This window comes from Strongyloides ratti, assembly GCF_001040885.1.
Source record: "Strongyloides ratti genome assembly S_ratti_ED321, chromosome : 2".
In the NCBI taxonomy this organism is placed as follows: domain Eukaryota; kingdom Metazoa; phylum Nematoda; class Chromadorea; order Rhabditida; family Strongyloididae; genus Strongyloides; species Strongyloides ratti.
This window is the reverse complement of record NC_037308.1, coordinates 2,873,951-2,893,423: the sequence shown is the minus strand read 5'-3', so window position 1 is coordinate 2,893,423 and position 19,473 is coordinate 2,873,951. Positions and strand designations below refer to the sequence as shown.

Genomic DNA, 19,473 nt, shown 5'->3' with positions numbered 1-19,473 from the left:
GGGTGTTTTCTTAATTTTTCTAATTTATAAATCAGTATTTACCATGTGATGTAACAAAACTATATAATCCCTTAAATATCTATTAAATTAATACTATTTACACTATAATTTTCCTCTAAAATGATATAAAAAAAGCTTCTCGTTATTATTTTTTTCACTTTATTTATTTTTGATTATGACATATATTATCATATATATCTAACTTTATATATATATTTTTAAATATAAAAAAAAAACCTGTATTAATAACTTTTTTTTTTATCAAAGCTATCTTAATAATCTAAAATATATATTTGAGACGTTCTAATATGTATATATATAAACATTCATAAAAGTTTCTTCCTCTTTTTTGTCACTACAAGTAATTTTACAAAAATAATATTATGTATATTTTTATGTGTAGTCAGTATATATTGTCTAACAATAAATATATATATATATATATATTATACTTTTTGATAAATAAAATTTAGCCATTTTATAACTTGTATTGGTTTTAAATGAAATTGTAGATAACTAAGACACGCCTCATTTATCATTATCGGAATCTTTCTTAAATATATATATATTGTATATTTTTATAATGTATAAATTTTACCTAGTATTAAGCTTAATCATATTTTCCAATAAAAATTTTTTTTGTAACTTAAATTTAAAAATATTATATAAAGTAATGATTTATAAAAATCAAAATTTTTTTATATCATTACATTTTATAATATTGTCCATTATTATTATAACTTTTATTAGTGGCAATTTATAGTTATATCAATTCATATTGATACAGGCACAGCAGGCTTTCCTATAACTTACTTTGATATGAATAAAAATAATTTTTATATCATTTTTAATTGAGAATCTTTTAAATGTATTTATTAATCTACTGGAACTGAGCTCTTTACTCTCCAGTTAGGAGAAATATTTTACCTTATTTTTCTTTAATTTTTAAATAATTTATTGTTACTCTTCTTTGATATAAAATTTACTTTAATAATAACATCTAATAATAAATAATAATAATAAAAAAATATTTATTATATATTAAATAAATACATATATATATAATATTATTAATAAAATAAACAAAAATTAAAAAAAAAAAAATTTATGTTTAGTCAAGTTATAAAATGATAAATTAAAGCTTCTAAATTGTTTTAAAAACATCTTTTTTATTTAAATAAAAAAAAATAATTTTCTAGTTCATTTTTATTATATATTTAACAATGGAATGGAAAGAAAAGTTATTACTAAGCTTTTATCATTTTATTATATTTAATTAATTTAATTTCAATTTTTCTAAAAAAAAAAAATAAATTAATAATATATTATATCTTTTTTTTTTATTGATATTAAAATATTTTCATTCATCTTTTGATTTATTTTCTTGCTTTATCAATCACTAGAAATATTAATGTATACAAATTTTTTGAATTACAAATATTTCCAGTCCTTCTTTCATTCTTTTTTTTTTTTAGTGTTCTCATTCAATTGGTAAAAAGATAATTTATATTATAAAAATAATAAAGATTCTTTTTTTTATGAATGCTTTTATTGTTAAATAATATTGCTTTTAAGATTATTTTTATTTAATATGTTCCAATATTCAAACACTCATTTTTTTTTTAATAAAATTTAAAATAAATATCTATATAATTAAAATTTTTATTATTATAGATTGATCACAAACATGTGGAGAGGAAATGAAAAATATAGTAATAATTTTATAGGAAAACATTTTTTCCTTTCAAAATTTTTTCAATACAAAATAATAGTAATATTTATAATAACAGTATTACTTAATAATGTTTGTGAAGCTGTATTTATTATGTATAATACAACAATTCCTAAAATGGACGGGTTACTAGCGATGTCCTCTGATAAAGTACCAACACATTATAGTATAGTTGAAAGTGTTTCAAAAACTAAATTTCATAGACACAGAAGACAGGTTATTGCTGGAGCAATGTATGACTGGAGAAGCAATGAAATTCCATTCCAAATATGGGGTGGTGATTGTAAATTTTATTTAATTAATTTTTTAAAAATTTTTTTATAGTTAATTTTCAAAATTTAATACGTCGTGGAATAAAAATGTGGGAAGCTGAAACTTGTCTGCGTTTTAAAGAAAATATGCAAGCACAAGATGCTATTCGTTATGTCCTGGAGCGTGGTGATTCATGTTTTACTGAATTTATTGGTAGAAATGGTGGTTTTCAAGATATTATTATTGGTAGTGAATGCGCAGAGGTAAGTTAATTAATTTAAAAATATCTATATAATAATTTATTATATAAAATTTTTACAAACAATTTTTTAATTTATATATATATAATTTTAAATAATAATCTAGCATATAATTTAGCTTATAATAATACTTAATTTACATATTTATTTTGTTGTAAACAACAATATTATCCTTTTAAACGATATAACTATACATCATGTTTCATCTTCATAACATTTTTATATTTAAAGCCAGTTTTTCATGAATGATTCTGAAAATAAAACCTATTCATCTATGAACTGTTTAGAAAAATTCATCTATTTTTATTATCCTTAAAATCTTTTCTTCCTTTATATTTATATATATAAATATCTTCTTTCTAGAAGGACATATTACTTTTTTTTTAATAAAAAGTTTAATAATATATTTATACAAAATTAAAAATATACAAAAACTTTTCAAGGTTATAGAACTTTTAAATTTACACATCATTTAAAAGATACAACAACAAAAAAAAAACAACATATTATATATTGTTTATATATAATACAAAAATAAATGGCAATATTATTTACATAAAAAATTATATAGAATAGTGGTATTTTGTGAGATTATAACATATAAATAGCCAGTTTTTATTTTTAGTTATTTTACCAAATACAGGTAATAATATAGATATTATATTAAATTTTAATTGTTTCTTCTCAACTAGGTTGATGATAAAACGTTTCAAATATAATAATTTTATAAATCAACCTGTTATATTATATTTATGTTATATTAATATATTATTTCATATATATATATATATTATACATCTAATTTTTTTTTTATTCTTGTTTAATTTTTTTTTTTTAATAAATTACTTTTTTTATTTTTAATTTTTTTTTAGGAATATGTTGTTGCTCATGAAACAGGACATGCATTAGGTTTTTGGCATACACATCAAAGACCTGATCGAGAAAAATATATTTCTATTAATTGGAGGAATGTATTAGAAGAAGCTACAGCATCATTTATGCCTTTTAGAAGTATGTTACAAGCTTTTGGTATTAAACAAGTATCTAGTAGAAGAGTTCCATATGATTATGGAAGTTTGATGCATTATCATGCAGTTGCTCATGCTGTTAAAGTTTCTGATTTTACTATTGTACCTAAAGAATTGAAATATGTTACTACTATGGGTACTGAAAAAATGGCTTTTTTGGATGCTAAAGTTATTAATGATATTTATTGTACTAATAAATGTAGTGGATTTAGACCTTTAAATTGTCAAGCTGGTGGTTATCCTGATCCAAATAATTGTAATGTATGTAGATGTCCAGAAGGATTAGGTGGTATTGAATGTAATCAACTTCAACCTTCATGTAAATTTTTAAAAATATTTTTTATAATAAATTTTTTATTATTATTTTTTTTAGCATGTGGAGCTGAGTTGCGTGCATTAAATCAATGGCAAACATTACGTTCTCCACAAGGTAAAAATGTTCATTGTTATTGGAGAATCAGTGTTCCAGAAGGTATGCGGGTGAGATTCCGTCTTTCAGATGGAGAATTCCCATGTTCGTACGGGTGTCAAAGTTATGTAGAAATAAAGCACAAATTAGATGTACGGTTAACAGGCTTCAGAAGTTGTTGTTATAGACCAAAAGAAGACACAGTATCAGAAGGTAACCAAATATTTGTTATTTATCATCCAAATGGTAGAACAGCAAGATTTACATTAAAATATATTGCTCAAGCCAATTAAAAAAAAAAAGATTTTTCAAAAAAAAAAAAAAATGATGTTTAATAAGATTTATTTGTATAGATCTTTAAAAACATTGTAAACAATTACAGCGATATTTTGAAAAAGGATCTCATTTGAGGAAACCATTTTATAGTAAAAATAATTAAAGCTGTTAAAATATATTTGTATATATTTGCTAGTATAGGTTTATATAAATTATATTCATATAAAATAATAAATAATGTTCTCTTATTTTTTTACAAATTTTTATTGACAAAAAAAAAGATATAAAATTGATATAAAAACATAATATGTTTATAAAAATAATTACAATCAAATCAACCGGAAAAATATGTTGACAAAGTTTTATAATTTAAATAATAAAAACATTTTTAAAATTTCTTATTAAAAATTGTCACTACAATACAATATTAAATATATATTTTTTTTTAATATCAAATAAAAATATACAAAACAAATTGTTTTAAAAAAGATAAAGTATTTGAGTAGAATAATATATATAAAAAAAAATAATTTATTTAATTTTTGAGATTTGATAAGATTGTGTTGTAATTAAAATTTTAAGAAATAGGTACAAAGATATTTATTGATAATAATAAAGAGAATTTTTTAATTACCCGTAATTAAGGCAATATAATGTAATATAAAAGTAAACCTTATTTTGAATTATGAATCAAGTTTTTGAAGAATTTTATCAAGAAGAATCGTCATTTTCTAAAAGAAAAAAATAATTAAAAATAATTATTTTAAATAAAAATAATTTAATTAAAAACTTACATTTTGATGATCAATAAAGTTGTTGAGCATCTTCTCTATTTTATCAATAATTGTTTCAAAATATTTTTTATTTATTTCAACAACGTCTTGATTTGGAGATTCACTCATAATACTTGGTGTTTGAGCATTTCTAGCTGGAGTAGTGTTTGATACCACTGAATTAATTGAAGCACTTTCAGCAGTTATATTAAGAGTTGTATCTTGTTCTTTTTTTAAATTTCCCATAATATTATTATTAGCTTCAGATGATTGTTGAAAAGCTTGAAATGTATCAAATAAATGATTGGCAGGTTTATAATTTAATGCATCAAGCTCACCATTACTTGAAATATTAGGAACTTGATCAACAAATTGATTATTTAAAAGAGAGTTATGTTGAATACCACTAGAATTAAGTTGAAATGATTGAAGAATTTTTGTTAATTGATCTCTATCACTATATGTATTAATGTAATCATTTGCCAATTGGCTATTCTCTTGCATCTGTGAAAGTACCGCAACAATATTACTCATCTGAATATCATTACTATTAGGTGTTGTTGGTGTTTCTTCAGTTTTAGGTACTTGAATATTGTTATCATTTTTATTAGAATTATTTTTTTTTAATTTACTTGCAATTGAGTTAATTTTTCCTCCATGTTTATTTCTCCATTTATTGTTAAATAACTTTAAATATTCACCTTCTGTTTCTGTCATTGCAGGTAATTTTGTAGGTATAACATCCTCTCCGGTTTCATCATCTGCGCCTCCAGTCATAACACTACTTTCTCTAAAAAAAATATAGATAAAAGTATTAAATATATTAAAAAACTTTTTTTTTTTAAATATTTTTATTTTATATTAAAAATAAATCTTTTGTTATTTTTTTAAAAAGTTGATTGTTATCTTTATTTTATATTTAAATAAATTATTTTAAAATAATAAAGAATCGCGTTTCCCTAAAAAAGTTAATTCCAAAATATATTTATAATGTTAAACACTACATTCAGTTAATGTTGTGATGATTTAAAATCATCCCATTAATTTATAAAAGCATAAAACTTATTTTAAATATACCTTTACTTTAAAAAGAATAAAAATACTTTTAAATAGAAATCCATTAACTTTTAATCACATTATCAAAAACGCCACACGTAGACATATCTTGTAATTTTTTAAAAACAAGATAAATGAAATTAATTTATTAAACGCTTCATTGAATAACATTGCTAACTTTCGATTTTTACTAAATAAGATCTATTTAACGAAGACCCTTTTTATATTGTTTAACGAACCGATATGAATCTTTACCGTTTTAATTACTAATACATTTCCTTTTTCCATTACAAGATCAAATTCTACAATCTTAAAATTAACTAATTTTTTTTTTACTCTAATTTATCAGAAGAAGATGACGAAAAGAAAGAGTCATTAATACTATACAATAAATTATTCTCTTAAATTACAAATGTGGAAAAGAAAAAAATATCCTACTATCAATTTTGATGATTCCCCACTTTAAACCTAGTTTAGAATTAAGAAAGACAGTCATGTATTTTTACAATAAAACCATAGCCAGGCACTAAATGTCATTTTATTTCAAAAAGTACAGACCGTTAAACAAAGATCTTCTCATTGCCATTATTTTTTTTTTCTAATTTCATTTTACTTTTACAATCTTTATATTTGCTACACAATATTAAAATAAGAACATCTTTGTCAAAAACCTTGTATGTTCTTTTCTTTAAATATTCTCTTTTTGTATAAATTTTTAAAGTAACAATAAATAAAAATATTATATAAAATGTTGTGTATATTCTTATATATATACTACATTAAATATATTATAAAATATAATTAAATAAGAAAATAAAAAAAAAATACACATATATATACATATATATTATAAATAATATTCTTAAAATAATTTACCTGTCATTTATAAAGTTAATAATAAAAGATCAACTTAAAAATAAGTTTAAAAAAAAAAGACAATAAAGATATGTTAAGTTATATACATTAACAGTAATCATTTAAAAAACTTTTTTTTTTTTTATTAATATCTCTTACCTTTTTACTGGTCTTCCAACTCCATGTGGTAAACCATTACCTCCAGGATATACTTTATTTTTTGTATTTTGTTCAATATTAAAAAATTTTTTTTTTATTTGTTTTACTGTAAAATTAAGTCCAAATTCTTGATTTAAAATATTAGTTATTTGTTTCCAAGCTTCCATACGTTTACAACGTCCCATATAAGTATTATCATAATGATTAACTAAACATTCATGTTCAGTCACTAATTGGACTAATTTTTTAGTCATTGGTGGTGGAAAATATGGTCTTGGATTAAGAGGAGTACCATTAACTGATTTCTCTGGCATTTTAGGTGATGGTGGTAATATGCCAAAAGATACGTTTGAAATAGTTGGTGTAGTATTGAGGAGTGAAATTTTGACAATTTTTTTAGTGGGACTAATACCCAAACAGAATCTAAAAATTTATTAAATATAATTTTATTCTTGAGAAAGGCATAAAAAAATATGTCACAACGCGAAAATACAGTAGGCCCACATTTGAATATATATATATATATATTATATATATTAAATATTAAATAATTAGAAGAAGAAGAAGAAGAAGAAAAAGCTTATATTTAAAAATGTAAGTCATACTAAGTGTGTATGTAAGATATTTAGGGTGAGAAATGACTTGAGAAGAAGATTTAATCAAATGTCTACCTTTATACTTATACACGTATCAGTAATTCTTCTTTCATTTTAAAATAAAAATTACTTGTGCTAAAGTCTCTTTTCTTTGTAATTACCTTATAATAAAAGTCTCTATCGAGACAGAAGAAGAACAATTAGAAAACATGATATGTTAGGCATAATTTGATGTCTTTAGGAGAAGAATAACTCAAAAATGATGATAAAAATTGTATTTAAGATCTGTTAACAATTAATTGTATTTCAAAGATAAACATGTATATTTATGAAAAATAAAATATTATTGGTGGTATATGACAAGAATTTCATCACATCTAACTTTATTTTGAATTATATTTAAAACAACATTCCAATATAATTGATAAAATGAATACAGATTTTTGTTGATTAAGAATCAAAAGTTTATAATCTCTAACAGTTAAAAAGTTAAAGTATGGGACAAATGATAATTGGAGGAAAGTTTACTAAAAATTTTATATTAGAATTATTATTAAATAAATAAAAGTATGGATATTATCCTCAACTATTTAAGATTAATAGAGATTTAATATAATGGATAAAATGATAATATATAAAGAAGTTTATAAATATTTTCTTCCAAATAATAATAAAAGTAAGATTATATAAATACATAAAATGTGAAGGAAACGTTAAATTTTTGTAGTAATATGTCTGAAGTGACAATACAAAGACCTCATTCTTTTCATCTCCGGTTCTTAACAATCATCAAATTATTTCCATTAAACTAGCAATTCCAGTAAATATATATATATATATACATATATCTAACATTACTGTACATCAAATTTTGAGAGATATTGAGGATAACAATTATGTTTCTATATAAAAATAAATATACAATAAAATTCAATACAATATACATGGATAAGAAATAGTATGGTACCTTTATATTTGAAGATTAACAAAAATTTTTACTGTAGGCATGTTCCATATTCTTTATTTCTTTAACTGCCTCTTTTTTTTTTTTTAAAAAAAAAGATAAACCGTTAAAAAAATATACATAATTAAAGTATATATATATATAGTATATATTCTCTATATATTTTCATTACGTATCTTATGTAATATATATAATTAACTATCAAATTTTTCCATCTATCTAACAAAACTCACATATTCTTTATCTTTTTTTTTCCTACTCTCTTAAAAATTTAAAAATTACTATCTTTAATGAGAAATTACCAAATACAGCATACTTATGTATAAAATGTTCATTGTGCTGTAATAATGATATATGTATATATATATATATATATATTAATTTTTTTAGATACATCACTATATTTTTATTATTATAAAATAGATGCATTTTTTTTTTTATTAAAAATATCATATATCAAACTTTTTTAGTATTATCAAGAACAAGAAATCAGTCAAGTATAAAGAATAAGAAGATACTATATTATGTACAGTGTCATTTTTCTTAAATTTTTTTTTTTAGTTTACTTTTTATTATGCATTAATATATATATATTTAAATTAATACCAAAGAAAAAAAATATATATATATACATATATATATATAATGCATAAATATATAGAAAAGATGGTTATAATTCTTAAAGTAATATTACAAGGCCTCTGGTGTTCCTTTTTATTTATTAGATTTTTAGAAAGAGGATGATTTATAGAAACGACCTTCTATTATATTGTGATTTTTGAAGTTGGAGCAGCTAAAAGTGTAGAATAGGTGTTGTTATACTTCAAAGAATAATATTAATGATTGTAAAGAAAAAAGAAATAATTTTGTTGATGATGAAAAATACCACCTTTTTCTCATGGTTAAAACTTGATAAAATATAAAAACAGCGGTAGGTTAAGTTGATGAAATGAAATAAATTTATGAGAAAAATTAAAGTTAAAATTTTTATTAAAAGAGGGAATTCTTAAAATTATTACTTGTTCCTATTCTTTTTAAAAATTTTTATATAATATTATAATGCCGACATATATATATATGTATATCTATAAATATATATTTATATATATAAATAAAAATTTATATATATCCCTTCTAAGGATTTGATCATAAAGAGGATAAGAATTTTAATGTGCATTTAAAACTAAAATACATATGTATATATCAGGAATTTTGTGACTAAAGATAAAAACATGTTGAATAATTATTAAGAAAAGGAATAGACTGTAGATGTGTTAAAGTAAAGCGTAAATTAAGATTATAAAATTTGTTATCTAGAGATGGAAAAATTAATGAAGCAACTAAAATTTAAAAGGAGTTTTGTTAAAATATCATGATCAAGGAATGTAGATGAAGAAGATGTTGATTAAAAATTATTATTTTATTAGAAAAGACATATTCTTAAAATTGAATATTTTAAAATTATATTATATTTATGAAATAAATAACAAAATCTTAGAATGTTGAAGTGGGGGTATTATTAATATTTATAAAGAAGTCGCGGTTTAGTAAGATGTTGTGAAATTATTGTAATTATAATGAATAATTATTACATTATATATATATATATATATATATAGATGTATAGATGAATATTTTTTCTTTTTAGAATTTGGTTCAATTATTCATTTATCTTGTTGTTTAAAGGAATTAAAATGAAGAATGTAGAAAGATGAGGACAATGTCGTTGACCTCAAAAATATGAGAAGAATTAAACTCAAGTCGCGAGATGGTGGAAATAATTATTTTTAAGAAATTATTATAATAGAAAAAGGTATGATAATTGATGGAAAGGCAAAAAGAGATGTAATTTCTTTGAGGAATGGTAATTATTATTACCATGAATTAAGATAAATAAAATAATATACCGAAATAAAGATTAGTTAAAGTTCAATAAAGAATTATCTCAAGGATGAAGCGGTATTGTAATTTTTATAAATAATATAATAATAAATAAAAATTGTTTTGTTATAACTCTTTTAGAATATGATTATTGTGATAGAAATATAATATAAACTACTTTTTAAAATATATAGTATATGTATATATTCTTAAATGTGATCGCATTAATGGAACGTAACAAATAAACTTCTTAAGATTTTTTAAAAAAAAAAAAAAAAAAGTTTTATAAATATATACAGTATACATTTTATAGTTTGTAAAGTTATTTATATATATATATATATACTATTAGCTCGAGACACAAATATATTACAGTAGTATAAAATTTATTTATAATAAGCCTATGCTTATTCTACATCTAAAATGTGAATATAATAAGAAAAAGAAATAGAGTATTATAAATAATATATAAATAATAATATATCTATATTTTAAAATATATATATATATTGTAAATAAACTTCAAATAATAATATTATGGTATTTATGTTCTTCATATATCCTAAAATCCAGTTGAATAGTAAAATATATATATATATATACGTTATATATTAGATTTGTAAAGATGTTATGAAAATAATTAAAGATAAATTAAATATCACTATTGTACAATCTTTGAAAATGCAATTCACTATTTAAATACATACCTTTTTCTTCCTAAAGCATTACAAAAATACTAGTAGATGGTTATAGTTATTATTATTATAATAATAATAATAATAATTTATAATAAAAGTAATATTAAAAATTTTTAATAAAAAGGTAAAAAGATAGAAATAATATATAAAGATAGAAGAATCAGAAAAATATTTTTTAACACTCCCAATCTTCCTCAAAGAAAGTACGACAACTAATAAATATATATTTATATATATATATATTATTTTATATACATGCAATTAAAGAAACTTAAAATTGTCTATATAATTTTGATGAACAGGCTCAAAAATATATAATATAAAAAAAATACGGAATAAGTGGGAGATATTAATTTTTTTAAGCAAATAAAAATTTAGTAATATGGCAACAATCAAATTAAGAAGATGTAAAAGGCTGGCAAATGGTCAGGTATAAAGATAAATAATATTAAAAGTTTTATATAATAAATTAAATTAAGAATTATAGAATGAAAAGAAATACATCTCTGAAATTTTTTTTTACTATTAATTTTTTAATACAACGGTTTCACATATATATATAAATTTTTTAATAAAAAAACTATTTATTATAAAAAGGTAAGATTGATTTGGGTAGATAACAAGATTGTGTATCACTTTTATTCTATAAAATATTATAATTATTTTAATTTAAAATGTTATTATCTTTTTTGTTTAAAATAAAAACACATTCTAATATTATACATGAGTTAACTAATAAACGAGTTGAAAAATAAGTAGTTGATGCTTTAGAAGAAAGTGTAAATATAAAAGGAAGATTTTTATATATGTTAACATAACCATTTATATACATGAAATGAAAGACAAAGAAATATTTTAAGAATGAAAGAGGACACAAGGAAAATTAAATAATAGTACTTGGCAGATTTTGAAGGTTAAGAAAAAGGTGGGATCATCATCAATTTGACTGAAGAGTAACAAAAAGAATGTATGCTCCCAAAAATGACAAAATAGAATATTATTTGATGATGCGTGGTTTTGATTATTATTTAAATGACTGAGTGAATTTATTGGTATGTATTAAGAAAGAAAAAGAAAATATTATTTTGATTGTTTAAACTAGAGAGTATATTATTATTTATATCTTCTTAATATTATATATATATATATAATATATATATAAAAAAAAAGTGAAGCTGTTAAATTACAGGAATTTTTGATAAAAACATTTCTTTAAAAAAAAAAAAAGAAAAGTGTAATAAGACAAAAATAATGTTTTACATGAAATATAATTTTAAAAAAATAAAACTATAGTATGCGTTTTATAGATGTGGAGTGTAATATTAAAAATAATAATGAGAGACACATCCTAGAAAAAGACTTTTAATAGGTTTCATTAAAACCTATATACACATTCTTTCCTCACTTCAAAAAGTTTAATTTTTCAATCATCATCATACAATCCTCCAATCCCCTTAACGTCACTTTCATTATAATTTCTGTAGATATGATGTATTCTTTCTTTCTCTCCAACAACCAAAAACTTATGATCCTATCTCTTTTTCTTACTCAAATGATATTACAAAATTGCTCCAAACCGGTCATCTTTAAAATTTTGTAACTGCATGTCAGCAAGCAGTATTATTAATGTTTTGTGTATTAAACTTAAAGTACTGGTATAAGAAGGTGACTGAAAGATGGTACTACAAATTAAAAATTTTTATTTACCCTTGCCATTATCATAAAAATCGAACATTAAAATTTTTATAAAAATTGAAAAAAAAAATATATATAAATAGAATTTATCATATTATTTTAACACATTTTTGCACCTGAAAAATAATGGTCCAGTTTTTGATTAAAGTAAGAAAATAATTATATTAATGTATATATTTATATAAATATACGTATATATATATATCAATTAATTTATCTTTAATTTGCCTTAATTTTTATTTTTTTTATCTTTATTTTAATTGTATTATTCTCTCCTTCAGTCACCTGCTTAGAAATATTTCTATATATTAATTTCTTTTTTTTTTCTATTCATCTTCAAAAATCAATTTCAATAACAGGAATAATAAAAAAAAATGATTATATCATCAAAAATTACATACATATAGATAACTGTATCACTTTGAAAATTTTGTGTGTTTGTGAGTCATAATCAAATTTCAGAAAACTATGTATTCCAAAAATAGTATATAATAAAAAAATATCTATTACTTTTTGTTTTATAATACCATAATTTTTACTAAAAAGAAATTATATATATATTTTTTTCTATCTAATAAAGTTATATAATAAATAATTCTTTTTTTTTTTAATTGAGTTAATGAAGTTCCATCAAAATAATATATAATATTATAATATCCTTCTTTTCATATTAAATTATACCTTAACAAAATATTATAAGATGAAGAAGGGACTCATCAACTTGATCTAGTTCTATTATACTACCACATAAATACCATCATTATCATTCATGATGATACAAGATAGTTTCTTTTCATTTTAAATAAAAATACAATTTTATTTATAAAATTATTTACCTCAAATAAGAAAAGTTAACAATATACATGTAGATGATTGCTTTTCAATGTCTTTATATACATCAAGTCAAAACATATAAAACTCAAAAATTTTTATACCTTAAACAAAATTAGGAAGAGAAAAAGAAGAAAAGAACAAGTTAATTACACCTAGAAAATTGAATGTCAAAATTTAAAAAATGATTTAAAAATTTTTTATCATTACAAGGGACATTCCGGTTCTTTATAAAAGATAATAATAATAATAATATACTTATATATATTTATTTTGTTTAATGTAAGATTCTTTAAAAAAATTTTTTCGTTACATGATATAAAATTTATAGTTTGAAATAAAATTAAGTAACATTATTATATTTTGGCATTTTTTAATTTTTAGTATAACCAATGAAAATTATATTTACAGAATCTAGTTTTTTTTTTTTAACATAAAAGAAAAATCCATGTTAGAATTCATATATTTTCCCATTAAAGTATTAGATATAATTTCACTAATTTTTTTTTACCATAAATTAAATTTCATTAAATTTTTTCCTAAAAATATTTTGTACATTTGAAAAATACTATGCCCCATAAAGTGGTTTATGGCATATTTTTCAGTCAATTGAAGGTTCCTGAAATAAATAAACAACTAGTTGATAAAATATTAAATTTTAACTTGCAATTATCGCTCAATTTGAATAATTTGACTAAAATTTCATAGAAACAAATATGGGGAATATATACACAGCTCAAAAATTTTGAAATATTACATATTTATCATATACTATCTTTATATAACATAAAAAGTATTTTAAAAGTTGAATGATAAGATATGACTTTTTTAGTGAGATTATAAAATTATATTTTTTTTCACTATTGAGTACAGGTAACATATATTTAGGGTAATGTTGGTGTTAATTTAAAAGATATGTTTAAACTACCATCGTTTACAAAAGAATTTTGAAAATTTTTAGTGATTTTCGGGGAAAGAATTAATTTTTTATATTACAAATATAAACATGGTTTTATATTTTTGTTTTTAAATTCTAAAATTATACCTTTTTGAAGCATAATTTACAATCATAAAATTCTTTTCTTTATTATTTTATAATTTAAAAATGAAGCTTTTAAAATATATTCATATCATGTATATTTAGTTTTAAAATTACGTTTAATTTTCATATATATTTTTAGAAAGAAAATTCTTTTCTGAACTTTTTCCTATGTTTCAAATGATATCGTAATATTAGTACCTTTATTCTAAAAGAAATTAAAAACTTTCTTAAAATCATTTGCATTATTAAAATTTTTTTACTATCAAATGCTTATTATTCAGTTTTCAAGATTCTGCCTACAAAAAAAGTTTTTTATCTCATGATTTCAAGAGTTTAAAACTTAATATCTTTTTGTTAAAATGATATTTTTAAAAATTATTTTTTATCATCTCAAAAGTAATTATTTTTAAATGTACTGTTTAAAAAAATTTTTTGCCATCATAAAAATAAACATATTTTTATTGGAAAGATTAATTTTGTTTTTTAAAAAGTTTATTTCCATAAAAATTAAAAAAATATATCATAATTAAAAATTTATTTAGAAAAATTTAAAAATCCATTACAAAAAAACAATTAGCCAAAATCTGAATAAATGACAATAGCTAGAATAAATATTAAAAAAATTGTTTTTGAAACTGTGAATATATCTAAAAATTTATTCATATATTTTTATTCAAAAAAAAAATGACCATACCATAACTGTATAGTACCAGAAATTGCTACTTTTTAATAGAAATTTCAATTAATGTTTTTTTTTTATTTTTTACTATTCAATATATAATATAAATAAATTAATGTGAGTCTAATAACTTTTTTGAATACGTTAAATTGTCTATTTATTGATGAAATAACAAATTTTTTTACATAACTATGCGTAAACCTGAGGCTCCTTTTCCTATTTCTGCAACCTCACATACACTACATATCTCACCTTCAAATTCCTCAGCGTATGATGATTTACAGAAGGGACATGTAATTTGTGGTTTTCCTCTATATAATGGAACATAGGTACGTGAACATATGACAAATGGATTATATTCATCATAATTTAACTAAAAAAATTATATAATAATAATGATATTAATAATAATAAACAAACCTTATTAGCATCAACACAATCTTTTTCTGCAACAGACAATATTTTTCTGATTTGTGAAGCAACTTCTGCTTTAGGTCCAAGATCAAGTAATCTTCTGCACATTGAGGCACATGTTTTCATTTGTTTTAATTTGAAACACAAATTAACAGCAGCACGAAGTGTCAATATTTGATGAATTGGTTGAAGTTGACAATGTGTAAAGTATACAGCTAATTCACAATTACGAATATGCTCTTCATTTGTACCTTTTGGTAATTCTTTTCTAGCTGCTTCCATAAGAAGACCAACAAGATATTCACGACAAATATCTAAAAGTTGAACAGCTTCAGTTCCTTCTTGTTCAGAATCAACAACTAACAAAGGAATTGAAAGTAAAATTGAACGAAATTTGTCAATAGCATCATTGAATTTACCACTAGTTGTTAAATGATAACCTTCCTGTAATCTTTTTGCTAGTGTTTTAATTTTAAATCCAGTCGATGGTAAACTATTTTTGTATGCAGCAGTCTGCCAATTTCTTAATGGGAATGAAAAGTTAGGAGTTGATAATCCAGCACCACAATAAACTGTTCTTGAAGATGCAAAAATATTAAGAAATATATCTTTAAATAAATTGAATTTAACAATACCAAGTTGGTCTGTCAAAAGTCTGAGTGCTGATTCAAATGATCCACTAGCAACATGATCAGCAACTAATCTAGAATTATTAGGCCAGAAATTGGATGGTGGTTGACCACGTGATGGAACAGTATAAAATTGACCATCTTCATCACCATCTTTAGGAACATCAGCTTCAACAGGAATTTCAAGATCTTCATCAACATCCCATCCACCTTCTCCTTCTTCATCTCCTACAACAAGATCACCTTCATCAATTTCAAGATTACCATCTTCATCAACCAAATATTCATCATCAGCTCCCCAAGCATCACCAACAGCATCATCATCTTCATCAGCAGCAAAAGCATCATTATTTTCAATTTTCATTGTTACTGTTGGACCTTTTCCATTTGGTTTTGATTCATTTTGTACTTGTGCAGCTATTGTATCAAAAGCACTCTTGTAAGCAACAAGTAATGGCCAATTTTCAGTCATAGGTCTTATTGGAAGTGGTGGTTTTAATGGTGTAGCAGAATTACTAACAGTTGGTAATGGAATTTCGTGACTTTCAAGAATTTCAGTTAACTCTTCAATAGCTTCTTCATCACCATATGTATGTGCAGCAAGGTATGCTAATGAATATTGGTTAACATTTTTTAAAACTTTTATTTGTGTTTCTGAATCTCCAAGAACAACAGATGTTTGGAAAAGACCATTAAGATCTTTTCTTATTTCAGCAATTTTCATCATTTTATTTAATTTTGCTAAATTTCCAGTAATAAGATAAAGGAAAGAAAGTTTATCAAAGTTTTTAGTTTTTTGATAACACATTTCTACAATTTGATGATTACCTTGCATCATAGCAATTTCACCAAGAGCCTCCCAAACTGAATGTTCATCAATTTGTTTGGCACACTCCAAAGCACATTGAATATTTCCACATTCAAGAGCTAATCCAAATCTTGTTTTAACATCTTTAACAAAATGTAATGCAACTTCAGGATATCCTTTCTTTTGTAAATATGCAATTATAGATTGTCCAATTAAACCTTGACATTTAACTTGTCTCATAACTTCATCATATCTTCTTTCAATTAATGCAAGTTTGAATCTAAATTCTGATGGATCATAATTAACAATAATAGGTTCAGCTTCACGGTTCAAACAATATAATACATTATTTTCTACAGATACAATATATAATGGTGTATCCAAAGTTCTAATTATACCATGCTCATTAGCAGTAAGTGCATATTTAATGTGATTTGTTGTTGTATAAATAAATATTCCACTTGTATCCCATGCACCAGATTTAACTCTAACAGTTTCTTGAATTGTATATAATACTTCCATATTTCTATTAATTAATGTTAAAGTATGCTTACTTAATAAAGCTGCATATTCCATATTATTTGACCATATTACATATTTAACTTTACTTGCTTTTATTGAAGCTACAACTCTTTTTTGTTGAATATCATACATTTGAAGACCTTCAACTGTTTTTAATAATAATAATCCAGTACCAGCATAAAATATATCTTCAATAAATAAATTATGTTCAATTTTTCTTACTTCTTTTAATTGTAAATCTTTAATTATAACAGAACCATTTTTTTCAAGTGAAGCTATTCTATTTCTAGCTATCCATACAGCACCAATACCAATAGATCTTTGTGGTGTTGGTTCTTCTGGTACACCATTTTCTCCAGCATTTTTACCAAGTCTATATAAATCATATGTACTACCTTCAAGATTATGAGGACGTGTAACAACAATAAAAACATTTTCAGCTGGATTAAAATGCATTGAATAATATGGAGGTGAATTTCTAATATGCCTAAGTGTAGCTAATTGTATATCATCTTTTGTAGATAAATTTAATCTTCTAAGTTGACGTTCTCTGACATAATACATAATATTACCTGACATACAATATGGTGGTCTTTCTCTTTCAATTTTAAAAACAATAAGACCATTATCATGACCAGCAGCAAACATATTTAATGAAGGATGATTAGCTAAAATCCAGAAACGATCATTGTCATGACGAAATGTGTGAAGACATGTTTTCTTTTGCATATCCCATACACGAATTGACTTATCTTCAGAATTAGATAAAATTAATTCTGCTTTAGGATGAAAAACAACAGAAGATATATTATTATAGTGACCACGACATGAATCAACCTCCCATGCTCTAACATCATTGTATCTCCATAGTTTTACTTGTTTATCATCAGCCCCAGAAACCAAAAGTGGAAGTGTTTGATGAAAAGAAACCCAGTTAACACCACGATCATGTCCTTCCAAAACGTGTTTGACTAAAATATCAGGTTGTCCAAATAAATCACCTTGTGCTGCACTAAGTGGTCCTGCTCCGGAACCAACACGTGATGGCATTGAACCACCCATACCTGGTGGAGCATTTTTCTTTTTTAAACCAGATATATCCCATATTCTTATTGTTTGATCTAAAGAGGCTGAAGCTACAATATCCTCCGTTGGATGGAATTGTGCACACATGACATAGTGATTATGACCTGTTAATATAGCAATTGAATTTCGAGACTGCCAATTCCATATTCTTATTGTCTGATCATCAGAAGCAGATATTATCCATGGATAGTTCTTGTGAAAAAATGTTGTTCTAATATAATCTAAATGACCAAGTAAAGTAAACAAACACTTCCTTTGCTTATAATTCCACACTTTAATTTTATAGTCATCACCACCAGAAACAAAAATAGGTTGTTGGTCATGAAAATCTATTCCTCTTACAGGACCATCATGTTCTTCAAATTTATCAACCATTGTACACATTCTATAGTCCCATAACTGGATTACACCAGAATGAAGAGCAGCTAATATCCATGGTCTAGTTGCATGAAATGATATTCCTATAAAAAATATTACTTATTCAACTATGAATAATAATTACCTTTGACTCTAGCAGATTGAGTCTCAAATCTTTTAAGTAAAGCCATTCCTGATGGTCTTGACTAAAAAAAAATTATAGTAAAATTATAATAAATAAAATTAATAAATTAATTAAAAGAAAAAAAAAACAATATTTAGATAAAATACGATACAAAATATTAAGAATAAATAAATACCTGAGTTGTTGTTACTTTTTTATTAATAAATACTATCATTCTTTTATTATCTCCTTAATTTCTAATAATTAAAAAATTAAATTATTAAATTATTAAAAAATTTAAAAAAATTAAATAATACCACTTTTCTGATGACGTTGGCAATCTAAAT

At 22.3% G+C, this 19,473-nt stretch overlaps 3 protein-coding genes across 3 annotated transcripts; 1 reads left to right on the top strand and 2 right to left on the bottom strand.

Annotated features, from left to right (window-relative positions):
* Positions 1–1,687: 1,687 nt before the first annotated feature.
* Positions 1,688–3,974, top strand: SRAE_2000090900 (Astacin-like metalloendopeptidase; the record flags this gene model as incomplete). The annotated part of the gene is made up of 4 exons (XM_024651797.1): positions 1,688–2,015; positions 2,057–2,247; positions 3,117–3,591; positions 3,646–3,974. The coding sequence occupies 4 exons, from the start codon at positions 1,688–1,690 to the stop codon at positions 3,972–3,974; spliced, it is 1,323 nt and encodes a 440-aa protein (XP_024505439.1).
* A 666-nt stretch (positions 3,975–4,640) lies between these two features.
* SRAE_2000090800 (MADF domain-containing protein) lies at positions 4,641–7,114 on the bottom strand (the record flags this gene model as incomplete). The annotated part of the gene is made up of 3 exons (XM_024651796.1): positions 4,641–4,688; positions 4,752–5,520; positions 6,801–7,114. The coding sequence occupies 3 exons, from the start codon at positions 7,112–7,114 to the stop codon at positions 4,641–4,643; spliced, it is 1,131 nt and encodes a 376-aa protein (XP_024505438.1).
* Positions 7,115–15,080: 7,966 nt separating this feature from the next.
* On the bottom strand, positions 15,081–19,361 carry SRAE_2000090700 (Coatomer subunit alpha; the record flags this gene model as incomplete). Its single annotated transcript, XM_024651794.1, has 6 exons — positions 15,081–15,154; positions 15,202–15,206; positions 15,372–15,559; positions 15,607–19,106; positions 19,148–19,208; positions 19,323–19,361. 6 exons carry the CDS (start codon positions 19,359–19,361, stop codon positions 15,081–15,083), a joined length of 3,867 nt encoding a protein of 1,288 aa, XP_024505437.1.
* Between the last annotated feature and the right edge of the window lie 112 nt (positions 19,362–19,473).